Source organism: Idiotropiscis lumnitzeri, chromosome 13, assembly GCF_059441095.1.
Source record: "Idiotropiscis lumnitzeri isolate Australia: NSW breed Sydney's pygmy pipehorse chromosome 13, RoL_Ilum_1.0, whole genome shotgun sequence".
In the NCBI taxonomy this organism is placed as follows: Eukaryota; Metazoa; Chordata; class Actinopteri; order Syngnathiformes; family Syngnathidae; genus Idiotropiscis; species Idiotropiscis lumnitzeri.
The window spans coordinates 5,527,525-5,554,936 of NC_142403.1; the positions used below are offsets into that span (position 1 = coordinate 5,527,525).

The 27,412-nt window shown below is 41.8% G+C and overlaps 1 protein-coding gene across 6 annotated transcripts; it reads right to left on the reverse strand.

Moving 5' to 3' along the window:
• Positions 1-3: 3 nt before the first annotated feature.
• Positions 4-25,650, reverse strand: rfx2 (regulatory factor X, 2 (influences HLA class II expression)). 6 transcript variants are annotated; one of them, XM_088312541.1, is made up of 18 exons: positions 25,442-25,650; positions 13,562-13,670; positions 13,100-13,189; positions 11,998-12,080; positions 11,470-11,737; positions 10,178-10,252; positions 9,062-9,243; positions 8,796-8,915; positions 8,405-8,523; positions 8,113-8,231; positions 5,619-5,734; positions 5,198-5,349; positions 4,980-5,077; positions 3,847-3,996; positions 3,554-3,762; positions 1,816-1,969; positions 1,672-1,724; positions 4-1,614 (listed from the first exon to the last, which is right to left on the reverse strand). In XM_088312541.1, the coding sequence occupies exons 2-17, from the start codon at positions 13,667-13,669 to the stop codon at positions 1,674-1,676; spliced, it is 2,094 nt and encodes a 697-aa protein (XP_088168667.1). In that variant the 5' UTR covers position 13,670; positions 25,442-25,650; the 3' UTR covers positions 4-1,614; positions 1,672-1,673. The 6 variants fall into 6 exon arrangements, with proteins under 6 accessions (XP_088168667.1, XP_088168661.1, XP_088168662.1 ...); XM_088312535.1 differs by having other exon boundaries at positions 1,682-1,724; positions 25,442-25,649; XM_088312536.1 differs by lacking the exon at positions 25,442-25,650 and adding an exon at positions 24,912-25,167 and having other exon boundaries at positions 1,682-1,724.
• Positions 25,651-27,412: the final 1,762 nt, after the last annotated feature.

Here is a 27,412-nt window from a genome sequence, read left to right on the forward strand (position 1 = left end):
GTCTTTGGTTTATGCCCATTTATTATTATTACACATTGTGACCAAGTACAAAATACAACTGAATTAAGCAGTTTACCAACCACCATGTGTCCTTGGGCTAGATAAAGTGGCGGTTTAAAAATACACAAAATTAGGGTTCAGTATACTTGTAAGAGGGCCGAAATCTTGTTCAATACAAAAAAAGAATCATCGGCCAAAGATCTAAAACAGTCTTACAAAACATTAAAAAGAACAGCCAGAAATGATCTTTTCAAACGCACTTGAAGGCAAATGACAAACAGGAACACATTTCAAAAAGCCTTAAATAAGTAAGTACACGAGTGGAGGGGCAAATATTCAATCGAGTGAACACAAAAGAATAGTTCATCTAACTAGGAACTACTCTTCGTACTTTGAACAAATGAATCACGCGCAGTCTAATTGGTTACAAAACGAGACATTTTCTTCAGATACAATGAGAGAAATGAGGCCACAGAACACACTTTCTACATCATATAAAGATATACGAAATATATAATTTAGTAATATGGTCTTCCACTGCTAAGGCGCTCTGTAATTGTTATGTAATCGCAAATGGGCGTCCGCGGCATGGGACACTAAAGATGCTGTCTTGCTACTGAGCACGCCCGAGAAATCTAGTGAGGTAAACCACAGTAACTCGCCCTTTGATTACCAAAATGCATGCAAATGCAACTAGATCTGCTGCAACTGTTTGTACTGCAAAATGGAAAGCCGTTCGAAATGTTTATTCGCTCTTCAGCTTAAGGTCCATGTACTTGTGCGCTTTCTGTCCTCACTTCGAAGACAATTCAGTGCTCTGCGTCTTAATTGATGTTTTTCCACATGTGCAGTATTGCTTGTTGCCAGATCTAGTTTCATGTTGGCAGATTGGATATCCACACTCAACTACAATGGCCAAATTGCTGAGGGTAAGGTCCTTTGGGTCCATCAGTTGCATGTTTGTCTTTTTCATTTAGTGAGCTGCGAGGTGCAGCAGAGGCCACGAGGAGTACACACACGCACGCACACGCACACACGTTCACACCTTCACTTTAGCTGAGTGAAAGGTGGTCTAAATGAGGTTTGCAGACGATACATTCGTAGTGCGGTCGAGGCACAGCTGAGGGACAGCCTGACATCTGAAGTGAAGGATTCCAAGTTAGCAATCTAAGGCACTCAAATGACACCTTGGCACAACTAATTGAAATAAAACAGAATAGAATTAAAATTAGAATTGAAAAAAAAAAAATCAACAAATGAGCACTTAACACACCAAGTTACACACTCCATAAAAATGGACTACACACGCTCATTCACAGTTGCACAAAACAAAAAGAGAATTATCAGTTGTGAGTTGAGATTGCTTCCTAGAACAAAAAAAAAAAAAAGGCAGCACTGTTAACGTTGCAAGGAGTGACATCACAGCCGCTGGATCTAGCTAGACCAATGTACACAGGCGGGGTGGGGGCGGGCCGTGGCCGTGGCCGATCGGACAGCCTCACATCTCCTGCAGAGGGTGGCTCATTTCGATGCGCTCCCGCTTGACGGCCGGCTCGCTCCGGGACACGTCGGCCTCGCTGCCCAGGTCGCTCAGCTCGTCCGAGAAGGACACGTCTGATGGAGTAGAAAGGCTTCATTAAAATCACATTCTACAGTCATTTGCACACGTACGCTTATTTACCCTTTTCCATGAGTGATGGCATCATGGATGTCAGGTCACTGAACTAAAATCCAAGAGAAAAGAGTGTGATGGTGAGCGTGAACTGTGAAAGCAAGGTAGGTGACAGTGTGAGCACAGCACTGAGTTTCCTTCACCTCCCCCATGACGGCGATTGGCGTCTCGCCGGTGGCGTGAGCTACACGGTGCTCCACCAGGTAGAACATGTACTCGTCGTACAGCAGGCGGATCAGATGAAAGGACCCGAAACTGGCGGCGCTGCGCAGAGTCAGGTCTCGAATCACCATGGAGCTGTGCCGGTGTAGCGACGGGGAACCAGGTTAGTATGAGGGGTGTGCATCGTTCGCTCCAAAACATCTGAACTTGGCAATCTTAGAGAGAATCCACTACAGATAAGAAATCACTGGCGACAATCTCCTCCATCTACATCTGCACATCGACTTTGCTCTGAAGGTAAGTTACAGTACGGTACTACGTACTGTGGTGCTTGTTGACATAATTCCCCCAATGACCTAATAGTTGAGAGGTTTGCGAAAGAGTGGGTTGTGTGTGGTGGACACACCTGAGTCTCCTCAAATTGCAATTATAGATCGAAATTTCATTTGCCTCAACCTAAAAACAATTTAGCTTAATTTTTTTTGCCTGTATCTTGGGGACCTCCTAATATATATTTTTCCTGATGAACTACATATTTCTTGAAAAATTCAATTCCCACAGAATTTGTTAAAATGGCTCTTTCTGAAAAATAAGGATTTTGTAAAACATAAAAATATGAATTCAACTGTTTATTTTTTTGTGGTTGGAAAAAGACAACTTGAAGTTTTTTTTCTCCCCAAGAAATATTCTGTAATATAACAATATACCTTTGTGACCAACCTAAATTACAATGAAGTTTGGATTTAAATGTAAATATAAGCAGAATACAATGATTTGCAAATCCTTTTCAAGCTGTAGTGAACTGACACGGTATTCAAATTTTCAAAATGTCTGCAAAACATTACAAAAATGTCTGGCAGATGTGCACCAGCGTATTAAATCACATTTCCTTTGAACGACACTAAAAAAGAGTTTGGCAATTTAGATCAGTGTTGAAGCTATGCAGGAGGATTTTTTTCCCTCGTTCTTTCTTGATGTACAATTTCAGTCATCTGAACTGTTCGCAGCCCATTCTAATACTTGCACGCTTTCACTAACACTAACACGTGCAGAATGTGGTTTGGCATTGTCTTTTGAAATAAGCAGGAGAGTCCATGAAAAAGATGTTGCTTGGATGGCAGCTTATGTAGCACTAAAACCCGCATGTACCTTTCAACATTGATGACGTTTTGTTGATCAACATTTTTGTCTATTTTCTCTTCTGTTACGGACTGAACCCCTAGTCAGTTTGTGTGTCCTGTTTTTGAGTAAAATGATGGAAATTTCCAAACATTTTTTATTTTTACATCTGATTATAAATGAAGGGGGCGGCACGGTGGCCTCACAGTGAGAGACAGCATCGGGCGTGGGTTCGATCCCAGCTCCGGCCATCCTGTGTGGAGTTTGCATGTTCTCCCCGTGCCTGCGTGGGTTTCCTCCGGGTACTCCGGTTTCCTCCCACATTCCAAAAACATGCATGGCAGGCCGATTGAACACTCTAAATTGCCCCTAGGTATGAGTGTGAGCGCGGATGGTTGTTCGTCTCTGTGTGCCCTGCAATTGGCTGGCAACCAGTTCAGGGTGTCCCCCGCCTACGCCTAAGCGGTACAGATGATGGATGGATATAAATGAAGGGAAATAATAATCGACAATTCGTCGATTCACAAAATAGTTAGTTGCAGTCCTAATTGGAACTTTATAGTGTGTCTTTATTTCATCCATTGTCATAATGTAGCGTACCTGTAGAAGGACCATTTAAGCAGAAACTGTCGCGCCGCCTTGGGGAAGCTTGGGCTGCCCTGGTGGGGCTTGAGGACCTGAGAGACCACGTTGTCCAACCAAGTGGCCCACTGGTCCAGAGAACTCTGCTGCTGCAATGTGACTTTGAAGTCCTGCTCCAGACGTTGCACCACGCTCTCGTCGCACTGGCACACCCACGACGCCTGCTCCTGTTACACAACAAACACGGTCAACAGGAGGGCACCATGTTTGACTGACTGTTACGCGCTGCCCATTAAGGATGACTCCACAACCTGGACGTTAGCGAAGTCGACCCGGTTGAGGTCGGAGAGCATCTGGTTGATCTGTGAGGTGTTCTGGAGGACTGCGCGCGCTGCCTGGGCCAGGTGGTTTAGGCTGGTGTAACGTCTCAGCGTCTGGGCAAAGGCACTGACCACGGCCACCTACACACACACCCACACACACACACACACACAATTAAAATAAGTTACAACTAGGCGTGGCCTGATATTACATTCTAACTGGTGAGATTTTTTCAGAACAGATCCGTGGGAAGCTGAGCCCCTTTATCATTGTATACCATAATGTAGCAAGCATTACGTACTGTATCGGGTACATTGAAATAAGGAATTTAATTCCAACTATTGTCTTTGTTCTCATTCACGTCCTCTTCCAACTGTCGTTTTTTTTTTTTTTTTGTGCAAGATTTCGGGCCACGCTGGGTTCAAACGCATCACATGGTGAGGGGCAAGCTTTGCGTTCTTGAACAAAAAAAAAATTATTATTATCTCCCTTCCTTGTATTACTGTTTAACTTAATTTCTTGCGTTGTCAAATTTTATATATTGAAATATGACCATTTTAAAAATGTTATTGTATTGTTAAAAGAATCAACATTTATTACCAAAAACAAAAGAACCAAAAATTGGTATCATTCAGTACCAGTACCGATTCCCACGTAACAAGAATCATAACTAAGCCAGTTCAAATATGAAAGGTACCCATCACTACTACAACTACTACTTCTACTTTAATTTCTTCTACGTTTTTGGGCGATTGGCAAATACCTTTGGAACATTACCGCCACCTTTTGGTCAACAGCGGTAATGCACCCAAAGTATTTGCCAACCGTCTACGATTACCGAGCAGGGATTTTGAATGCCAGTCCAGGTCACACATACAAGTCGCAGGACCAACCAAACTACGAAAAAAGGTGTGCCTTATTGTCCAAAAAATACAGTACTTTTGAGGGTTTTTTAAAGCTTTTCTCCCTTGTAAGCTGTTTTTTCTGGTTTTGTTCTGTCAATAATAGAACCATGACTAAAGTGTCGGGATCAGTCAAGTCTTTTGGCTTTGCTTGTTTCGTCTGAAAATGGCCTCTTGGCTGTTTGTTTCACTGTAGACCTGTACAGTGGTTTTCTAGTCACCTTAGTGCGGATGATTTCTTGAGGGAAGCTGGTCATGGCATTAGTCAGCCATCCCTCCAGACTCTTGGCGAAGTTCCTGATGGCCTGAGTGAGAGTGCCTGCAGGAAAACAAGTTGGTCTATAAATCTGTTTGTTCCATTCCCAGGAAGAGTGAAGTGGCGGCAACAGACTGCAGGAAACATCCTAATTTCTTAAAGTGATAACGAGAATATACTGACTGGGAACGGGGCGCAGCACATCCGGGATGAGGATCTCCACCAAGGCCTGGTAGAGGATGTGATCACAACTTCTCATCCATAGTCGCACTGGTTCATATTTACAAAGATTCACCAGCTTCTCTCTGGGCAGCACACCTTCCAGTTCATCATCACTGCACATGAATCAGAAGAAACATGGCAGATGTTAATGTCATTGCCGCAGCTTAGAGCTTTGCTGTTCTGTATAGGGATGAAGTGCATAAATGAAAGTTGTTTTTATTTATTTATTTTTTTAAATCAGGGTGAGTTTTTTTTTTTTAAATTGGGAACTTTCTCGCTCTTAAAGGGGGGTACCTGGCACCAAAGATTTGAGAACCCCCCCTGCTTTATCGAAAATCATTTTGACCAATTCAAGCCTTGTTCTTTTTGCGTGTGCTCTGACCTGTTGTTGGCAATGGTGGTACTTGCGTCGCTAGAGGGCGCCGTTGAGTACCAAAAGGTCTGCCAGAGTTTCTCAATGTAGTGGAACTGAAGGTTCATCACAACATCCAGTGTGGCCTGCAGGGAGGGGAGGAGGAAGAGGGAGGGCGGGGAAACATTGAGAGGCGAACCATGGCAACCAGACACACAACACAGATCCTGCAGGCAGCTCCCGCTCACTGTGGGCCCCGGCTGCTTCCGATGCGAGCCAGCGGGAACGCAACACATCAATCATGGGCACGATCCCCAAAGGTCACATTTAGGTTTCAGCATTCAAATTTGAGCTGGATTTCCACACATTCCTGTGCCACCAGCATGCATGTTGTGCATCTGGAACCCAACAATCAACACAGAACGTGGTCTAGTGGAGGCCCGGTTACCTTGCATGAGGAACTTAGTAAACGTGGAATAACACAATTATACTGTACGTGCAAAATGACAACACTCGGACTTGTCAAAGTAAACAGGAATATTTTTTGCTGAGCTGTTATATACCACAGCATAGCTTGTGTAAAGACTTTGGCAACAGTACAATGACTGAGTGCGTGTACGCCTGCTTGCCACTGGATCTTTTTACACAGCAGTGCAGGCTTCGATCACAAGCTATGTTTTCGAGTCTACTTAGCAGTCACCATGGCAACCTTGTTTATGGTTGCCCCCAGCAACAGGTCAAACACAGAACTCCAAAACAAAAAGGAGAATTCCCCATCCCCCTTTGAACAAGCACACAGTTTTTGGCCTCACAGGAAAAACAGCATGCCTTGAAAAGAAAAAAAAGTCATACTGAGGAGAAAATACACATGATGACATTCATGGCCAAGCATTGAATATGTCGTGTGTCATAAACACTAATGTACGGTAACTCAAACTAAATGTTTCTATACATTTCATTGAGCAGCTGAGGTCAATCCATCTCTGCCATATGTGAGGGCGTAAAAAAAAACAGTATGATTTCAAAAGAGCATTTATAGTGCACGTAACTTAAAAGGCAGATAAGGAGAAGCCTCTGTTAATGAGATAACAGGTCATGGTTGGCTCCAAATGAAGGCAACCAAGTCAGCAGCATGAACATTAAACACATGGGGAGGCAAGGAGCGCTGCGAGAGTGGCAGACAAAGGCGGAAGGCCGTGAGCCCGGCCGCAGACAAGGCGACACAAAGGCCCGCGGGGAGGCCACCACAAAGACACCAAGATGTCCAGCCAGCGCACAGAAAGGTTAATTGGCATGTCTTGAAAGGCGCTCGTGGATGAAAAGAAGGCTGGAACAAAGGGAGCATGGGGAGGATGGACAAGGGAGGCCGGCGATAATGCGATAAAGCACTTGGCTGCTTTAATCACACAAGCGCCTGTCTGTTAAGCCCCCTGATTGTAATGTTTCTTATTATTTCCCTTTTCATTCTACGATGGAAGCTAATTCGCAAATTCATGATTGAAGCCCCCAAGTGAATTATGCAATCATATGATCATATGATGTCTTACAAAAGCTCACTGGGCAGGCACCTGGTCATGGATTGCTATGCCTTTAAAGAAGTCGAAATGGTTTCCTCTGCCACTTTAAAATCAAATAATCCATTGGGCAATATATCCGTCACGATTACGCAGCATGATGGCTTAGCAATAATGACACTATCAGCCTTAACAATTGTACATGCTCAGCATCATTTTATTTAGACTCTGCACCAATCTCTCTTCATTTTAACATTTATTTAATTCAAAATAGCTTTCAGCACGCAGCGTAAGTTACATGAACTTCTAGCCACGCACATTCACATTCCTTTTTGGAGACACCTGCTTTGCTAACTAGCATGGCTCAGGTGGTAGAATTGCTGGTTGTCAACCTGAGGGTTGTCATTGTTCCTCAACCCCTTGACATTTTACACCCTTGACATAGCTAACAATTGACATAACATTTTTAGCTATGTAAAATTTACTCTGATTATTTTCTTATCAAATTTTACTCTGTCTAGACTGGGAGCACACAGAGGCTTTTAGTTTTTAAAGTAAAAAGTACTCTACGAAATGTACTGTGTACCACAATATCAGAAGAGAAGAAAAAAATCATCGGTCAATTTAAAGGGGAAGTCAAACAAAAACATTTCTACATTATTTTCTTCTGTGCAGCCTGCACTAGTTTAAACACAGCATTCCGATTAATATAGCAAGTGTGAAATATGAGTTAAACTGTCAAATCCGCCCGTTTAAATCTCATGGGACGGCCATTTGGTCGACTGAAAATGACATCATAGATGCTCAGGGCTCAGGTAACGACCATTCATGGCTCAGCTTTAGAAAGCTGGTCTTGTGTTCACTTCATTACTGACAAATAACTCAACATATTAGAAAGAGTAGAACTATCAGTGTTTAAAAAGCTCCTGTGCTTGAAAAATATCTATTGCAGCTCAAGAGATTATTACGCAAAAGGCGTGGGAATGTGAAGAACTATGGCCTTCACCTACCTCGCAGTGGTCTCTGTAGAGGGTCTGCAGCTTCTTGATGTCAGTCATACTGATGCGCTCGGGCAGAGGCTGAGTGCCCACGTCAGGAGCGGGAAAATCAGGCAAGTTGTGAGCTGTGTCTGCATGAGGCACAAATGTTGACAGGTCATCACTTGTTTCTCTCATAAATGCAATCGCAACAGGGACACTGCAGACATGCAGATTACAGGCTGGATTTAAGTAAAATATTCTACTGATGGAAATGTACGTAGATGCCAGACATATTGAGGATCACATCTTCTTTTGCGCTGACCTATATACTGCTGATGGTGTTGGCTCTGAGCTGCAACAGATTGTTCCGGAGTGTTGTTACAGTGAGAGTTCACACACAGGTTGTCAGGCATTCCGTCGACCTTCTGCAGAGGTTTGAATCTACACAAGCAGGATACAGGTTTAATGTGAAATAAGTAAATAAATATAAATATTACAGGTGATGAGTGTTGCGGTCCATTTCACCAGAGCATGAAAGAAGCAGATGGGACACAAAGAGAAGAACTCAGACCAAACATCTCAAGATTCAGATTACAGAGATGACAGACACGCTGCATAAGAATTCAACACAATCACTTAATAGAATTTATGAGAAATTGTTGCATGAGAATGATTTTTGCGACAGGGAGGGACGGAGAACTAAGAATGGTGACCTTTGTTTCTGGTGGACAGGCTGCTGCCTCATGGCCATGTACTGAGTGTCCTCTTGCAGCCGGTTTAGTGGAGAGTCTGGCTTCACCCGGATGCCATAATAATGATACTTGGAGTTGCCTCTGGAAGATTCAAAAGCCCGAAAGCATGTCATCGGTAATCATGGTCATTAGTATGTCGCAAATGCATATAAGCGTAAAGCTCGTTGATTACTGTTATCGGAAGCGTCTGCAATCATGGAGAGAGGCAAATTTAAAATTAGTCGTACCTGGTTCCGAGGCGTCGGGTCCTGAGGCCCATGAAGACGGAGCGAATGAGCTTGCCAAAAGAGGCAGCGTTGACTGGATCCAGTTTCTGCTCCTGGCAATGCCGCAAGTAATGGTTATAGAGAGAGCACCGGGGCAGGCTCACACCCTCTGCCGTCTCGTAGTTGTCCAGCAGCCACTGGAGCTGAACATACAACAGAACAATCTGAGTCAGCCAATGGAGCGAATTTGCAACGTAGAGGAGCAGTGGATCTTATCATCTTACAACTGAGGCAAGACATGCACACACACATCATGAAAACTTTTTATTTTAGTAACACCACAAACACCTGCCCTGTTTGTTTTCATTGAACATGTGACCACATATCAGATCGTCTGCCATCACGGTGAAGACAGTCACCTTAAAACACCCTAAAAGAGTTAAAACATTCTAAATTCAATTTAAATTGAATTTACTGCCCCGGCAACTGTATCTTGTGTAGACATCTCCATCCTGACATGCCTTACTGTAGGTTTTGCCGCAAAATATGCTTTGATAAAATTGTTGGCATTTCTTTTTGCGCAGTGGTCCAGAGGCACATTTCATATTAGAACACTTTACTGTCGGTGAAAACTATCATAGGCGCTGTCGAGAAGTACTCAGCCTGATGGACATAGATGAGTTTCAAGCTTTGCACGTCACAAAACAACATTTTGCCTTTGTGATTTGTCTGTGAAAGCACAGGCTGACTGGCGCAATGGAACACACCCATTTAACGATCGGCTAAATGTGTCTAAATTGTCAAAATCTGCTTCATCATACAGGCCCAGGACAGGCTGTTTGTTCTGAGCCTGAGTGGAAAACACATTTTAGGAAGATAAGTACATTGCTATTATCCATGCAGAGTGGAAAGGATTTTTGAAAGTGACAGCAAATGAAAGCAGTTCAGGGATGAATAATTTCGAAAACAATAATGCATGTCAGTAAAAAAGTGCTGTCAATCAAGCTATAGCAGTAGATGGTGAGTTCAACTTTGCAAAACACAAGAAAAAACACACCGCCTCCAGGATGAGCCACAGATTTCACCCCCCTCACAAATTCTCATGTCCTTTTCAAAGAAACTTCCAGATGGACTTACATGGCTGTTGAGCAGGCTGCTTTTGTGACTTGCAATTCCTTCAGACTTTTGGAGGTTTTCAATCGCCATTTCAAGCTAAAGAAAGGAGGGGCATGCAAAAAATGTTGGACACAGGAGGGGGAGGAGGCAAAAGAGAAGGATAAAAAAAAATGTCAGAAATAAGCAGAAGTACATTAAAACACACAAAAAAAGATAAAAGGAAATAAGACTGTTAGCAAGCAGCCAGATCTGAGCATTTCCATTCAAATCAGCCAGTGTTGCCGCCAAAACCATTATTGCCACACAAAAGCATGCAAATCAAGGGACCTCGAGTTTAGTTAGGTCTGGCTGGCCGTCACAAACTCTAATATATGCAAATAGGACCCACAACTAGGAGCACAGGTCACGTCAAGCTCAGAGACAATAGGTCAGGGGTGCCACCCACAAGTACCACAACTTACCAAACAATGCCTTTGGAACACAAAAACGCTGGCAAAGCAAGACCCCGAATACACTGACGTACTGTATGCAACTATTTGCGGAGTGCATTAAGTGATTTTTTTATCTTTGATTGGTAAAGTGATAGGGACATTTATTTGAGCTGGAGGAGGAAATCAAGGCCCAAAGAAAAGACGTGCTACTGCAGCCAACTGGAGAGGGAGAAGAAAAAGAAAAAAACCAGGAGGCATGGTTCCAAGCCCTAAGAATGCCCCCGAGGGCTCCTGGCCAAATGGTAATGAGCCCCAGGGGTTGCTTTGTTTCGCAGGGTGCTCAAGTGCCTGTGAAAACCTCTGAAACAAGGCATGGCTGAATTATTCAAACCAGTGTCCCAATTTTACAGGGCATCTTTACTCGTGCTTCACTGCAGAGCCCGGATGGCCCCACTAAAGCTGCTTGTAACATTTTGCCACCACCATAGGATACTTGGGAACAGGATATACTAATCTGTCAATGTTTGTGTAACAAGCGATCCTAGGGTTGCTGCAGCAGTGACAGTTAGGGACTTTTTGGGGAACCTTCTCGAGCCGTTGTATGTTGATCTATCTCGCTCACCCCCACAAAAATAGAGGCGTTTAGGCACATCCTCAATGTGGTTTCACAGCTTGCCATTTAGTCAAGTAGTCAGGATTGTGGTCAAAATGGGTCACATAATAATTACGTGGTGACGCAATGGCCATTCGAGTGCCACTCTGCTCACTTTATAATTTGCTTGAATACCAGCGGGAAAAAAACAAACATTTTTTATATTATTCTTACTGTACCAGACTGGTATGGAAAGAGTGCTACAAGAAGGCTGGATACGTGTTGCTCACCATGGCTGAAGAGGAGCGAGAGGAGTGAGAGATATGGTTGCGGCTTCCTTCCATGTTTCCTCCATGGATCAAATAGGTGCTGCCGCTGGAGATGATATGGCTGCTGCTTACGTCCATGGCAATGCCAACCATGCTATGAGGTGGCACCCCACCACTGGCAGAGGAGACCACGGTGGCGACATGAGCTCCACCGGCCTGCGAGTCAAAGTATGACCCCCCGCTGCTCTGACCGTACAACTGAGCCTCTGGGTTGTAGTAGGCCGTGCGACTGCGAGGAATCACTGTTGTTAGCATGCAGCAAGGACATCCACTCGCAAAAAAATGTACACCCCGGAATGTTTCCAATGACAATATTAAGTTATCATATGAATGAACGTTTTGAGTTTTATACTCAAGGCGAAGAAGTAATAAACTGGGATGTTCAGAGCTGACATAATGGTACTGTGCTATCATGTATGACTTGCAGGTATTTTAGTAAGGTAGTGTAATAGCATTGTTATAAATGTGAAGTGATGTAACAATGCTTACATTGTTCCATTAGTGTAAACAGCCTCTCCACCTTCCCCTACATAGTGCACCTGGGATGGATAGACATGCTGTGATTGCTGCACCTACAAAGAATGAACACAAATTCAAAGCAGGACAATTTTAAACCGTAATTTAGTTTTAAAAAATACCAAAGAGTCTTTGGAGAGTGTCAAGCACCCAGTAAGTGCTTTTAGCTCATTATCATTCAGTGGAAAAAGTCTACTGACCCTTTTTTTTTGTGATTGACTCTATGGTCTGTCATCAAAAGGAATCGTGATTGCTTTCTTATAAGAATGTGACAATTAAAAAAGAAGTTCAAATGGAAAAATAAAAAGAATGGCTAATATTTAAACTTAAAAAAAAGTGTTGCTAATTGCCCAATCTCAAAACTCCAACTCCAAAACAAAAGCAGCTGCCCCAAATTGTCCAAACAGCGACGGTGATACCCAAAAGAAAAAGAAGCAATAGTGAAGCTAGTAAGGCAACGATCATGCAAGTAGCTCTGCTGGGAAATATTTAGGCACTGTTGGGTGAAAAGCTAATAACAAAAGTTAGAAAACACTGCACTAATAACAGTACTAAATATACAACCGTGCATGTGCAGCTTAGCCTGATGCAATCTCAACGCAGTGTGGACAAAAAAAAGCTATAAAATTGTGCAGCCAACATGCCAAGATGTTTGTCAGATATCCCAAGTGATCCCCAAGAACCAACCAGAGTGTTTAATAGGAGTGGTGCAGAGACACAGACAGTGAGTCAGACTCAGCCAGAGAAAAGACATTTGTGTGCAGAGAAAGCTCGAGTACGCATTCAGCTTTCCATCAGCAGCTTTCAGTTAATGATTATCAGAACAATATACGTGCTTAATATGTATTCCTCACAGCCTGTTATTGTTTAACCTGATGGAAATTGTGACCCCAATTTGACACATATAATAACAACACTTTGTCAAAACGTTCTGCATGTATATTTACTGGTAACCATTATCATTATCTTGTGACTTTGCTTCTTAAGAAAGTAAGGCTCAGTATCAGAAGTTTAAGGGCCAAGGAGTATACGACTATGTTCACAGCACTGTATATGTATGTACAGTACTGTGTACCTGTGGAGGCACCTGTTGAGCCCTGGATACTGAAAGCTGCTGTACTTGTCCACCCTTCTGAACTGAGCCTGTGGCTTGTACCAGCGCTCTCTGTGTAAGATACAAGACATAGCTCCATTACAAACGAATGCATGTATTACGACACACACGGCCATATTGCCACCAACAGAGCCTATTCTTTGAAAATCTGTTGACGGAAATCCCTTTCGCAGATGGGGATGAGGATTCAATTTAATGAACAGCACAAAATCATGTTATGCTCTTTTGGTTACGTATGGGTTTTGTGTATGTTTTAAGTTCGAGAGGTCTTGTTATCACGCCCTGAAAAAACATTTCTATATTTACTAATGAGGATTTTCGATCATTGACTACAAAAAAAAAAAAAAAAAAAAAGACCAGTCTGGCTTCCAAAGTTATTGTAGACATCCAGTTCGAGGCAGCCAGCTTGCGTTCGCATCCTACCTGTTGGGAGGCTGGAACAGGTTGTACCACAGGGGCCTGGGCTGATGATGACGTCCGCAGCGCCGCCACGCTGGGCGAAGTGTCGGAGCCGCCCTCAGAGCTCTGCATGCTGGTTTGTTGGAAGGCCAAGAGAAGAGAAAATAAAGTGAAAAGAAGCCATGGCAGATTTACTTTTCAAATGAAAACACATGACCAGTCACTGGCTGTGTTTCCATTGGTAGGAGCATAACAAGTAGAGCGGGGGTGGGAAACAAATGCTGGAGAGGGCCACAATTTTTCAGCAGTGGTACTGAGGGGCAACATAGGACCATCAATATAAACATTGTCAAATGTACTTGTGATACTTTTCTTGATGCTCAGTAAACAGTGTAGAAATTAACCGGTTTTTAAAATACTTCTCTGTCCTGCACTCGAATCGATCTTTTTTTCTTCAGAGTTTTTTTTTTTTTAAATCACTGATCAGCCCCAGAAATCCTGATCTTGTTAAGCTTATTGACAGCTAACGTCATCCCACAACCCACGTAGAAATTCTTGGCTTTAACAAAATGTCCTGAGGGGAGTTTGCGCTTCAGCAAAACTGCAGACAGTACACACTCAAGCAGGTATTTTACAGGAAAATAAAAGATCCTTTAAGGAAGGAAAAAAAATTGTCTGTGTCCTAATGACCAAATCAAGAGGAGCCACTCAACTTTCCTTTGGCGAATAATGTGCACTCCATAGAAAAAGGACAGACAGGAAACACAGTGACACAATGGCTTATATAAAAAAAAGGCAAAGTAGGGGCAATGTGATGATCCAAATGACAAAGGGAAGTAGGAAAACCAAAAACCTCTCCTTAGAGAAAGTATAATGAGAAGGATAAAAATGACAACTGATCTGCAGGCCCGAGATGGGTCGTGATAATATCCAGCGCTTGTTTGTAACCAGAGGCACTCAGGCACTCTCTAAGGGCCCAAATAATCCAGCTGATGTGAGGAAATTCCTCAATGCTTTGCAAACTTATTTTGGTTGCCATGGTGAAGAATCCATGGCAACCACCCCCAACTCAAACCTCTCCTCCCTCCCCGTTCACCCCCACCCCCACCAACCAACCTCCGCCTTTCTTACACAAGAACTTTGGAGTGTGACTGCAAAGACCTGAGTGGGGGAGGAAGGCAATGAAGATGCTCTGGCGTGGGGTGGGGGGCTTTCATGTAATTAGCAGCATTAAAGACAGAAAGCCCGGTTGGACAATGTGTTCTGTGTAGGTAGATGGAAGAACATCAATAACTCAAGCCACACTAAGCGAAATCATAACACAAGACAACGATAAAACAAGAGAATCAATACTTAAAGGCTTTAGTGATCTAGCACAAAAGCAACAGGTGCAGCAACTCGTGTTCCTCATCTTTATCTGGACCACATTAACGTGCTGTGGCGTCAGAATTCTAACTTCTCACCTTGTGATTTCAATACAACTATCCAATCAAAACAATCTCATCACATAAAAGTATCTATATGTGCACTCATGCATCACACGTCAATTGTTGTTGAAAGATTCTTCTTGACGTGAAAATATAAAAACCATAAAAGTTTAAATTTGCCATTCAACGTTATATTCATTGTCTTGTGTAGTACAATGAAGATGCAGACATCAGAATACGTGACTTTGACAGAATAAACATTTTGGGTTAATGTTAGCCAAAGACCACATGGTGGCCCGTCACTTAGCAACAGGAATCAGTTAGCACGCTGAGTGTGTACTGGTTAATAAATAGATATTTTTTCTGAAAGGTTTTTATATCAATTGATATTTCACTACGACACAGAGGACATGTAAACCTCGGCAGCAAAAGCCACACACCGTTGCACAGGTGTTACCGATCCACGCTTACTCAAATGTGCTGTTTTAGCAGGAAAATGCGAAAACTGCACAGCCCAAAGTCTCACCTGCTGTTTTTCTAAACGAGAAAATACAGACTGTTGATATGTAAAAATTTTATTTAAGACAAAGTTTTGTTTTGTACGGAAGAGGATTACGTCCATGAATGAAAAAAAAAGGTTGGAAGGATTCTGACTCTAAAGTCGGAATTCTCACTTTAAAGTCAGAATCCTTCCAACTTTTTTTTTCCCATTCATGGCCCTAATCCTCTTCCGTAGTTTTGATTCTCTAAAAAAACAAATCTAATCAAATATTATTATTATTATAATATTATTATTATGGCATTTTTAATATCTCTGTGTTGCATAGGCATAAATCTGGTGACGGTAACTTCCAGAAGGAGTGAAATGAGAAAAATTTCAATCTAAAGTATGCTTTCTTTTTTTTGTTTCTTCTTTTTCAATGATGTGGACAAAGGCTATTATGTAATTCTCGATTGTGTGTTCAAAGAAAGACGACACTTACATTTCACTTTCAGGTTGTTTTCATTACTCCAGTAATAAAAGAAGGTACACATGCAATTATTCAGATACTTTAAACAGCCACATTCGACATTATGAGTTGAATGTTTTTTTTTTTATTTAACGGGTTCTAAAATAAATGTACAAAATTCAATTAATCTTGTTTTATTTTTTTGCCAAACAAAACCGTGATATCCGTGATCCGATTCTGAACCGTGAGCTTTTTGATCCATCGCACCCCTTGTCAGCAGTGAGTAGAGAGGAAGTAAGTCTTCTTCTAGATAGAAAACAATACATGAAGTGGGTGTGCCGCCACTTGCTTTTCCGCAAGAACAAGCTATGACTAACAGACTGATAGAGTATGTTGAAATATGTGCGTGCGTATGTAACAACAACCTCACAGCTGGTCTAACGCACGGCAATTAGCAATTTTACGTTAAAATCTTTACTCGCTCCTTTACTTCATGTAGCTATCATCCAAATGATACAGACACAAACTGAACACTTAATGTGCTGCATTCTAAGGGATGGAATTTTCCAAAAGAGTGTACTGTATATCAAGTTCTAAATAAACGAGCAACAAATATCCCGTTACAAATCTTCAAATCTCTTATCCCCCCCCGTAAAATCATTAAAGCCTGGAAAGGGGGTTTGCTCATTTTGCGCATTTAAAATATGCATGAACATTTAAGTCCATTAAAGGGCTGGATTTTATGGGTAAAACGAAGCGTGCCAAATAGCTGCGTGTGAAAAAAGGAAAAAGGAAATCAGAGGGGACGGTGTCACAGAAGGTGAAAAGTCATGCTAACTTCCCCCTGGTAGTTCTGAAACACACAAAAGTAGAACACTGCAGGAGATGGAGAACATGACGCAGGAGATGGAGAACATGACTGCAAAATGCTAGTCGGGGCGCCATGCTGTTTGGGGCGAGGCCTCAACGCCTCCAGCCCAAAGACACATTCTTCCACTTGACAAACGAGCGGCTTTAGGGTCTGTCGTCCTTGTTCTTACCAACACAACATGACGACTTAAAACAATACAACAACAAACTTTTGAGAGTTAGAGATTTAAAAAAAGTGCCCTAAAAAAACCTAGGACTTTTGAAAGGCTCACAAAAGCTCTCAAATTCTGCTGCCTCTAATGCAGTCAGGATTTAAACATGTGCGTCTGACAGTTGAAACTTTAACAGGACTCAATCAGAGAAAAACACATACAGATGTTCAATTAAATGAAGGAGCTCGCAGTCTTGGCTCGTGTTTGCACTGGCTCACATTGTTTGCAGAGCAACAACCGTTGCCAGTGGCAACAACGTCCACTCCCGTTTCCAAGAGCCTGTTGCTATGCAACCAACAGAATACTTCCCAAACCAAACAATGCCACCCCCCCACCTGATCCGTCTATCTCACACTAAGTAGAAACTTACAACAATAAACACTATGTAAGCTATTAATTTCAGACACTGGGAGACATGGAGCTATTCCTGTGGTGCTATTATTAAAAAAAATGTGTAGACTTTGTGCTGCTTTAGACTTGATTGAAGAGGACAGGATGAGGAGCTCTCTGTGGTGGTCAGAGGCAGGAAGGAGGAATGTTTAAGTCATCAAGTGTAAAACAGCCTATTCTTCAAGGTTGCTTTACATTCATGCCAACTCTAAACGAAGCCAAGCTCAGTCACATCTTTCCAAAGTTACTCGCATGAAGTGAGAATGCTCAAACAGTTTGAGGAGTTTGTTGTTTTCTGTTTAAACAGGAACAGACACTTGTTGAATTTGAATACAGACATCAATCTGGGGCATGAAGAGAGCAGACATGTTTAGTACAAACACGATAAACACGTGCAACAGGTTGCTGGTGAGGAGCTTCGGCATACTATTTGGGAATTCTATGTATTCATTCATCCAATAACTTTCCATGTCAACCAGAATACAGCTGCAGCCGGCAAGTGAGCACTTTGATTTCATGAAATGACACACGCACACGCACGCTCACACAAAAGGGTGCATTAAGATGGAGATTTCCACAACAGAGCCTGGTCTTCCAAGCCGTCTCATTAATTCATGGCTAATCCAATCGCAGTGGCTCGAAGGGGTGCAGATGGCAAGGGACAGTCAGTCTCAGCTAAGCAGCCCCCCCTCACCTCCCGAATCTTTGACTCTCACCTCTCCACCACAAGTCATCAGCAAAGCAACCTGTCCACTCTGTCACCATGCGCACTGCAGGCCTGACAGTTACAACCAGATCAAACTGTTACTATGGCGACGGTGCGTTTGCCCAAGCTCTACGCTAGCAACTTCCACCCTCCCCCAACCTTTCCAGATACCTACCCCTGTTAACCCACTGCACCCCGCCTGACTCACCTGAGACTGTGGGAACAAATAATTGTGTAATCACTTTTTTTATAACCCCAGTCAAAAATGCTTGCTGAAATACTTGAAAACATATTTATGTAGTAAATTATAATTCTATAGAAACTGTAATTGTGTCAACATTAACAACATGTAAATTTAATCTAAGATTAAATTCACAGAACATTAGCAACACATGTTGCAGCTCCCCAGATGTTCCAGATGGCCAAAAAGCGCTGAATGATAAGAGTCCATACACTGCTCGAGAAGCCATGATTTTTGCACAAGCCACAGCCTGAAAAGACTATGTTTTACATTACCTAAAAGAGCACAGTAAATCTCTAGTGAAGATTTTTTTAATCCAGTCTCAGACACCAACATTGACCAGATTTCGAAGAAAGTTATATTCTTTGCCACAACTAAAGAATCAATATACAGTGCAGCGGGTCCCTGCTATTTGCTGGTGACAGGAACCAAGGTGGTCCGCAGATAGCACAAATTTGCGTACAACTGATTTCACAACCATTGAAATTAATTGAGGATAAGAAAAAAAAAATGTAAACAGTTTTCAATCCCCAAAAAAATCTTCAAAATACGCACCATTGCATTTTGGCCTCACTATTTTGTGGGTGTTATTGCTATTTTTCTTCCTTCTGAAACATACCAGATAAAAAGAGGAATTTATTTTCCAAAAATCGAGACTATGAAGTACATTCGGGCATGTTTGGAAAATCACTCTGACGCCCGTGCGTTCTGAGAGGCAGAGCGTGCTCCCATCCCATTATTAATGTTCTTAACCAATCAGCTGCTTGTACTTGAACTGTGTCAATCTAGAATCCCTGACACACAGGTGCACCATGTCCCCTCGCTTGCCTCATCGCCCCAAAAAAATCTGTTCCCTCATCGATGGTGTCTTTGAAAATAAACTCTGAGCGTGCTGCTTCACACTGAGTTTAAAAACTCAAAACGTTCTTCAAATGTTCTCGTCGGTTATTCAGTGCCCCAAAAAAACGGAGCCTGGTGCAGGCAGTACAAGAAAAGTAAACACTTCCGTACGGAAATTAACGTGAGCTGAGCATGCTCTGCACCACAGCAATATTTTTCTTTTTATCTTAAAACGGCTTGACTTATCTAGGATCCCGCGTCACTTTGTAGTACAATTCGGGTGGCTGCACTTTTGTAAATCGTTTTTGTCATGTCATTATCCACACCGCTTATCCTGTACAGGGTCGCGGGAAGGTGCTGGAGCCCATCCCAGCTGACTACGGGCGAAAGGCACACTACACCCTGAACTGGTCGCCAGCCAGTCACAGGGCAGACAGACACTGTCACCGAGTGGGAACTGAACCCACGCTGCCCGCACACACCTCAGGTGGATTTATCAATACACTATTGACGACACTAAATCCTTTTTGTGTAAAGTAAGTTGCCATGCCAGCTTCCATACCACTGGCAGAAGTGTTTATTCAAAGAAGAAGAATCAGCAACGATAGCCATGGCAAGTAACTTTCTCTTTGCACAACAAGGATTCAACAAGCTCATTAATCCAACAGGATTCAACCTTTGGCTGCAATGCGACGCACGATTCTTGCTTATATGTTAAGTTAAAAACAAAAGCTAATGAAGTTTTTAGCCAACATTTCGTCAATGCAGTCACCCTCCCACCCAAAAAAAAAGTCAACCACTACTTGGCGGATTCCACTTATTGCAGCTAAATGAGGGAAAAGTGTATATTTATCATACTGATTACATAGTGCGAGAGTTTATTCCTGGTTCCTCAGCTTTCATCCACATTTAAAAATTGCACACGTTAGGTTAAATTAAGACTCTAATTTGTCCATAAATTTGAATGTGAGTGTGAACAGTGACCTGTGTTTGGCTGGGAACCAGTCCTGGAAGTACCCTAACTCATTCCCAGTCAAGTGAGCTGAGACAGAATTCAGCTCACCTGCAACTGTATTGAATGGATGGATGGATGGATGGATGGATGGATGGATGTCTTTGGAAGAAAATTAGTGGGTGTAATTAATAAAATAAAGTAAGGCATAGGCTCGAATAAATGAGACATGAAAGAGTTCCCAAAGCAAAGCGGAACATCCAGAACTTGAAAATATAGTTTACTTGTTGGCAAGAGCGCTCACACTTTGGATGACTTTGTTGCAAGTTTTGAAGCCGAATAAACAACTTCCAACAAAGCAGAAAGTCCATTGACGAAAGCAAAAGTGAGGAGAGAATGGGGGGCTCCAGTTATCCCTTCCAGAAGGAGGGGGAGGGAATGGTCATTGTAATGCAAATGTCACTGCCTTGTCTGCTGTTTGTGGCAGGAAATTTAATTAGCAGTTGTGTAGCCACGATACAAACAGGTGGAATGTGAAGAATGCCCGTGATGACACACACAGTGAGGAGAGACAAACTAAAAAAAAAAAATAATCATTTCACAACCAGTTTCAACTTGTTGCCACAGCGTATGTACCAATCGGTGTCAACGTTTCTTTGGCATATGGCAAGATGTGTTTCTTTGTATCCTAGCAACAGAAGCCCACAATGATTTGCTAAATCACTCCAATCCTTTCGACTCAACTAGTTCCTCTGATTCTTCAGGGACTGTCACATTAATTAAAACTCTTGCCTATAGTAAAACTGCCACAATAATACGTCCAAACAGTTCTATTAATTTCCACTTAATAAGCCCCACAAGGCATGTTTCTGCTCTGTGATTTCAGGACATGCTTTTCACTTCAGTTTCGGGAAAAGAAGTTAAAGCAAAGGGTGCAAAAACAGACAGTGGAACGTTGTATTTTTACGATCGAGCGCACATAGCAGCAATGGCACTGATGACACTAATACGCTATATCTGAAAGCTGGAAAGTGGACCAAGCACTTCTCCCTGGGGCTGCGGTGGGCCTCATCAAGATCAGCTAAATACAGCATCAACAAACACACACACAGATCATGTGACCAAAAGCTGTGATAGGTCACCCGCTGTCTAAGAGACCACTGCAGCTGTCCTCCTGAGACCTACGCTTTACAACACACACGGGTCCCAACAGAATGCACGTGTTCACAAAAATAGGGAATAATAATCGGCCCAAAGAAGGTGCATTACTTCCCGTCAATTTGAGTGCTTTTCAGTGTGAAATGTGCAAAAAAAATGTTCTGCACCAGAACATGTACGAGCCTTCTCTGAAATCGAGTTTACACCAATCTGATCGAGTGGATGAAAATTGGTCAATATTTTGCATTTTATGCAAAATCACAGATCTACTGTAACGTCATAATTTGTGTGATCTATCAATGACGTCAATGATCGGATTTGCAAAATATTACATTACAGCAAACACAACCTCGTTCACTCGAGAGTCGTTCTGTCCTGAGCCCGGAAGCTAATCTATTTATAGCTTTGTCATGTGCTTTGTGAGCGTAAAGCTTTTGCGCTGGAAGGCAGTCGAGCTACCTACATCCAATCACAAATTAATAGCATTTCTGTATTTTTTGGGAACTGGTAGTTACGTCAAAAAAAGAACTAGCTACAGTGCGCCTGTGTGTTATTTAATTTTAACACCCATTTAATTCAAAATAGCTGTCATCACTCAGCTACACAATCAGAAAATCACAGATCTAACCAGCAGGCAGGCAATGTTTGAACTAACATGGAAATACAGACACACTCAAGTTTTGCTAAATAAAGACAAGAGATATACTGCGGTCATGTTGAATGTGAGTTGAGCTCTTATTGCGATGCGATTACATATACAGTCAATACAATTTGTGTAAATAGGGGTGAATTTGTGCTCATTTGCCAGAATGTGCTACTTCGCCACACACATGCCTGCTAAAAGGTGGACAAACAGTATCGGACAAAATACTTATTGCCGTCTGTGTGCACCGGGACTTGTACAACATAGCCAGCTTCCAATATGAGCCACAAAGAAGCCGGCGTAGGCTACTTGGTGTAGCTAGTAAGTAAGTGTCTGGACTTGTTTACGGCTGTTGAACTAAGATAGCAAGTTTTAGCAAAAGCCCTGGCCACCTGAATGACTAGCGATATTTATGCGTTTTTTATTTTCTTTTATGTCAATGAAGGAAATGTTGTAAGCATGTAAACATTACATGTTTTAATTATGTTTAGCACAGTTTTTTAAAAGAATCTTTGGGGTTTCAATTATTATTTTGTCCAAGATATAAAAGTTATTCAAATTGATATATTACTCCATCTTGTGATCGAATCGGTGATCAAGTATCAGCTTTTTTTCAAATCTTCTGATTGCCAATCAACAACCACAAAAACGCGACAGCGTAAAGTCTAATAAAAAGCGAAGTAATTTTAAACAAAAAAATCTGCTTTTAAAAAAAGTAGCAACCTTTTACAGTAAGCTGAACTCAAGTGCCAAGACATACATCAACGACAGGCAACAACCCACTTAATTTAATGATCCCATTGAAGCGCCTTTTCTTTGTGGCCTGCCTCTGCAAGCATGAAGTATGCACAGCGAGATGAAAATAACCTGATTAAACCACCGCCATTGAAAAGAATAACATTTTATGTTCCTCTTTCTTTCCATGACTTGGGTGTATTTGCGTGTCAAGTTGCCATGTAAACATAACATTGTCACTCTCACATTGGGGGTTGGGGTTATTGACTTTCTTTGCAAACAGCTTTTTGGGAGGGTTATACAACATATCGAATACTGCAAAGGTTTTCTTACATCTTCTCATGTAGTTACAGTGGAACCATGAAAGTCAAACCATTTGGAGTTCAGCCAAAACTTTCTAAGGAAAAACATGTTACAATCGTGAGCCCAGACCAACTACAAGTTTTAACCAATGTCCTTTTTCATGCATGACGCCGACAAGGTGTAATAATACCGACGGTAAGTGTATGGCTAATAAGTGCACCGCACAATGCATTTAATTAAATATTACATATACTAATCAGCTGTTTTGTAAATACAGTTAACATTTACATCACAGCAACTATTAATACCAACAATTCTGCGCAAACACTTTCATCTCCCCTCACCATTACAGTAGTTTATTGCCTGGAAATCAGAATTCTGAATTGTGTAGTTTTTCTGTGGGTGATTGCAATTATTCTGGTGTTTATTAATTCAATAAATCTAAAAAAAATCCATATGGCATAAATAAAAGTCATTGGGTACACTGGTCCTGACATTTGAGTTTGTGGGGAATACACAACTGAAAGTTTGACTCAAGTGATTATGCAGAGCGGGGCTTAATTAGATACACTTTCATGCTGCAAAGATTCTTTTTGATGCTTCAGTGGTAAGCAGCATTACAAATGACCGAGCACCTGACAGCTGTCTCTGAAAAGATCCTTCATTAGAATCACTGTCCCCCTGGAGACAAACAGAACAGACTCCCAGAGGGATTTCAGGTACAAAAAAATGTGGCTCTAAAGCAGCCACATTATAAAACTAAACATTAAATACAGATTTGTTGAAGTTTACCCTTTATGAAGAGAAAAAATAGATTAACAATTACCCTATTACTATAATTAGCGCTACAAAGAATTAACCTATTTTTAATATCAGCCCTTGTGAGATGCCTTTATGTAAATTTGTGCATAAGAACCACAAAAGTATCCACACCATGTACTTACTCCTGATGGCATGTGGTACAGTTTCACTTCATAGCCACAACATGCTTTATGTGACGTGTACATAAAATGGCTTTGGTGAAAGCTCAATAAGTCCATTTCCTTTGCCTGTAGTATGCATCATTTATATGTGATTTATATATAATAGCGTTCTTTTACTATTGGTTCATCATTCATGCACCAAATACATAGCAGACTTTTAAACCGCAATTTTTATAGCTTTGAATGTAGAGTTGCACTCCTTTTGTGTAGTAACACATCATGCCGCAACAGCACTGAGCTTTTTATGATGTGCTATTCCGCAAAGACAATACATGAGTAATGTAGCATGCTCCATTTGTGCATGCTGCTACTCCATGTGTTAAAGTAGCAGTTGTTTGAAGGTTTAGAATTACCGTAACATCAGCGCTAAAATACGCTAGCCCATCTATGGCATTTTTACATTATTTCACATTTTAGCGGTTAAATTCTCTACACATTTTAATGAGCTTTTGTTGCAAGTGTCAATTTTACAGTAAACCTCCAAGTGCTGTGGCTTGAAGCAAGTTCGCTTTGCTTCATATTTGGAGAACGATGAGGGCGAGGGTGAGACTGATATGTTTAAAATGATGTTTCATTAATGTTTAAATGTGCTTTAATCAGTTTACATTTGTTTGAAGCACAGTAGAGGCGGGAGACTATAAAAGTAACTAGAACAAAAATTGACGGATATTTGTGGCGGTGGGTCGGATGCCCCGCGATAAGTGCATTGACTTTTAACGTGCAAACGCTTAAAGCGGAAACGAACCAGCAGTGGAAAGGAACTTCGTAGCGCCACCTAGCTGAAACATGCCAAATATTTGGACTGGTTTCGTGTAAATATTAAATCAGGTTAACGTGATTATCTTCATTTAGCAATCGAGGTGGAGATCACTCGCGGAGCAGGAGTTGATAGGAGATGTCGTCGAGCTCAGCAGTTCAAGTGTTTATGAGGACACGAGCTGAGAACAACAAAGTTTGTGCCTACCTGAACCCGAGCCCCCGTTGGCTCTAACTTTGCCAATACTAGCCCGGCTCCGCTGCCACCTGCTTGAGTGCTGGTCCGGACAACGACACTCCACAGTCCACGTTAGTCGAACAAGACATGGCTGCCGCTAATAAACGACGTGTACTCGAGACGGCCAACACACACGGTAATGCTATCTACATTAGCAGCAAGCTAAAGCGAGGAGGGTTACGTTGGCCCGACCCTTCGTGCTGCCGCGCACAAAAGCGAGCGAGAGCGCCTTCGCGTCCCCACACAACATAGCAACAAGTGGGAAAGTGATGTTGAAAGCAGCCCAAGGTGGAACAACACTGACACGCAAACAGCAGAGGTGAAATCGACATTTTGTGAGCTGACAGTCATTTGGGCTTTAAAGGCGTACGACTGGAAGCGTCGGCCAACTGCAACACGGAAACAGCGTCTCAACTTCGGTTGTGGTGGGAAAAGAACGCACGGCCGCCATGTCATTACGTCGTTCTTCAATAAAAGTCACTTTCAAAGAATATAGTCACCTTAGTTTTGTGAAAAGTTGTGCCTGTGTCTTTCTTGTCACTCTCTCCCACTCGTTCGGTGACCTCCAGATGCTGCTGCTGCTGCGGCTGCTGTTGCTGAGTGTTGCGCCCGTTGGCAAGAAACTGTCTCCACGGCTACTGTCACTATGGCGCGACGGGGTCTCGAGGCAACTGTTGCTACCCTGGAGTGTCGACGTCACAGTCCGCTCTGTGCTGGGGGGCGGGCCAAAGTGGCAATCCCACCCACGGACTATTAAACTGTCAACTCGACCCTCACCACCAGGGGGCAGGCTTGAGCCAGCAGTGGTGGAAGGAAGGCTTCTTTCTCATTGGTTGCTTACGTGATCACGCACATTAACGGCCACAACGTCAATCATTTTTGTTTGTTAATATGTAAATTAGAACAAATATAGACTGTAGTTATTTTGATTTGATTAAATTCATAATCAAACTTTTCATACATCCAAAACCAACGTTTTTCCACTTGAAATGAAATGTATTGCTAACAGTTGCACATATCCCTAAACTTTAAAATTACAACAATTTCCTTTGTAAAATGCAAATGTAGTGGAGTTTTTTTTTAATAGAACAATGTACTTTTATCCTGGTATTGTATTCGTTACAACTCCATCTATTTGTTGCATTGTTCACCATTTGCGAAGTGTTTAAATAAAGTTCACTCACGTTGTTCAAACTTACACTGCAGCAGATTATTAATGTTCCTATTCAAAATCTCAAAAAGGGGTGCAATTATTTCACTTGTGACTAATATGGGTATTTTTTTTTGTTTGTTTGTTTTAACCTTTTCTTGTTCTTTGTAAAAAAATGGCAATGGGCGTATACATGTGAATATTGCTGCTGTTTCAATTAATTTTCCCTCAAATAAAGTACAGTATTTTCTGTTTTGTTTATCTACCGCGCCGTCTTTTATGGACGCGTAACCAGCCCTATTTTCCTGCACATCCGATTTTCAGCACACAGCGGCAGCAGACATCTAGTTATTTTGATAGCAAGCGGCACTAACGCATTAAAAATGAAATTACTGTGATTTTTTAGACACAGAAAACAATTAAAAAAGAAAACCGTTTATGAATAAAACTTGTGCTTATTGTTTGTTAAAGACATTCATTTAATAACTGTAAAGCACAAAAACAACACACGTGGAGAAATATAGTCAGCCTAACTATATTGCTAAATCCCTGGCAAGGAACCCGATAATACTTTTAAAGTAAATTACCTTATGTGAAGATTTAACTACAAACCACCAATTTCTATGCACTTGAGTTATGCCCAACGACTGAGAAAAATCAACTCAAGTCATACTTTTTGGTCAAAAACTCGTTTTTCTGCTTAGAATAATGAGGGAATTAGCGTTGGGCAAATCACTTAGAAATTGCGCAATAGACTTGTGCGTGTACACGGAACACATAACGTGCATTAAAAATAATGTATTGTGCATACTGTGCATACTTGTGTACATTAGTGTGGCACAAAATTACCTCATGCACAGTTGGATGTTAGAAATATTTAATTTTGACAATATATTATTGACTACACTTGTATAACCTGCTATGTGTTTTGATATATCTAAATTGTAGAATCACTTACCTCAATGACCACAATTTTAGCCAAAGTTATCTTATCTGAATGCCATTTAATTTAACAATTGACATCTCGAACTGGCGATATGAACATATATTAAATATGCAATTTAGCTGGCAGGCTGTAAGGAAACGTGACCTTTATTTATTTATTTTTAAACAAAAGCACTCCTCCCCTCAAAAAAGTAAATTAACTGTAGTTTTGAACTTTTAAACCCATGTTATCAAATACAATGACGTCGAGAAGATCAAAGGATGTGAAAGACTTCTCGATAAAGAGGACACGCCTATGAATGCATTCGATGGTAAACGTATTCGTCAAGATCGTTGTGAACTCGTCAGATGAGAAAACAAAAACGTTGCGACAGCA

Excerpts from the sequence above, each read along its gene's own strand:
- rfx2 (XM_088312535.1), bottom strand. The coding sequence starts at position 13,669 with ATGCAGAGCTCTGAGGGCGGCTCCGACACTTCGCCCAGCGTGGCGGCG. Across the intron at positions 3,763-3,846 it reads TCGACTTCGCTAACGTCCAG|GAGCAGGCGTCGTGGGTGTG; the intron begins GTTGTGGAGTCA and ends GTTGTGTAACAG. Across the intron at positions 1,725-1,815 it reads CAATCGCCGTCATGGGGGAG|TTCAGTGACCTGACATCCAT; the intron begins GTGAAGGAAACT and ends CTTGGATTTTAG.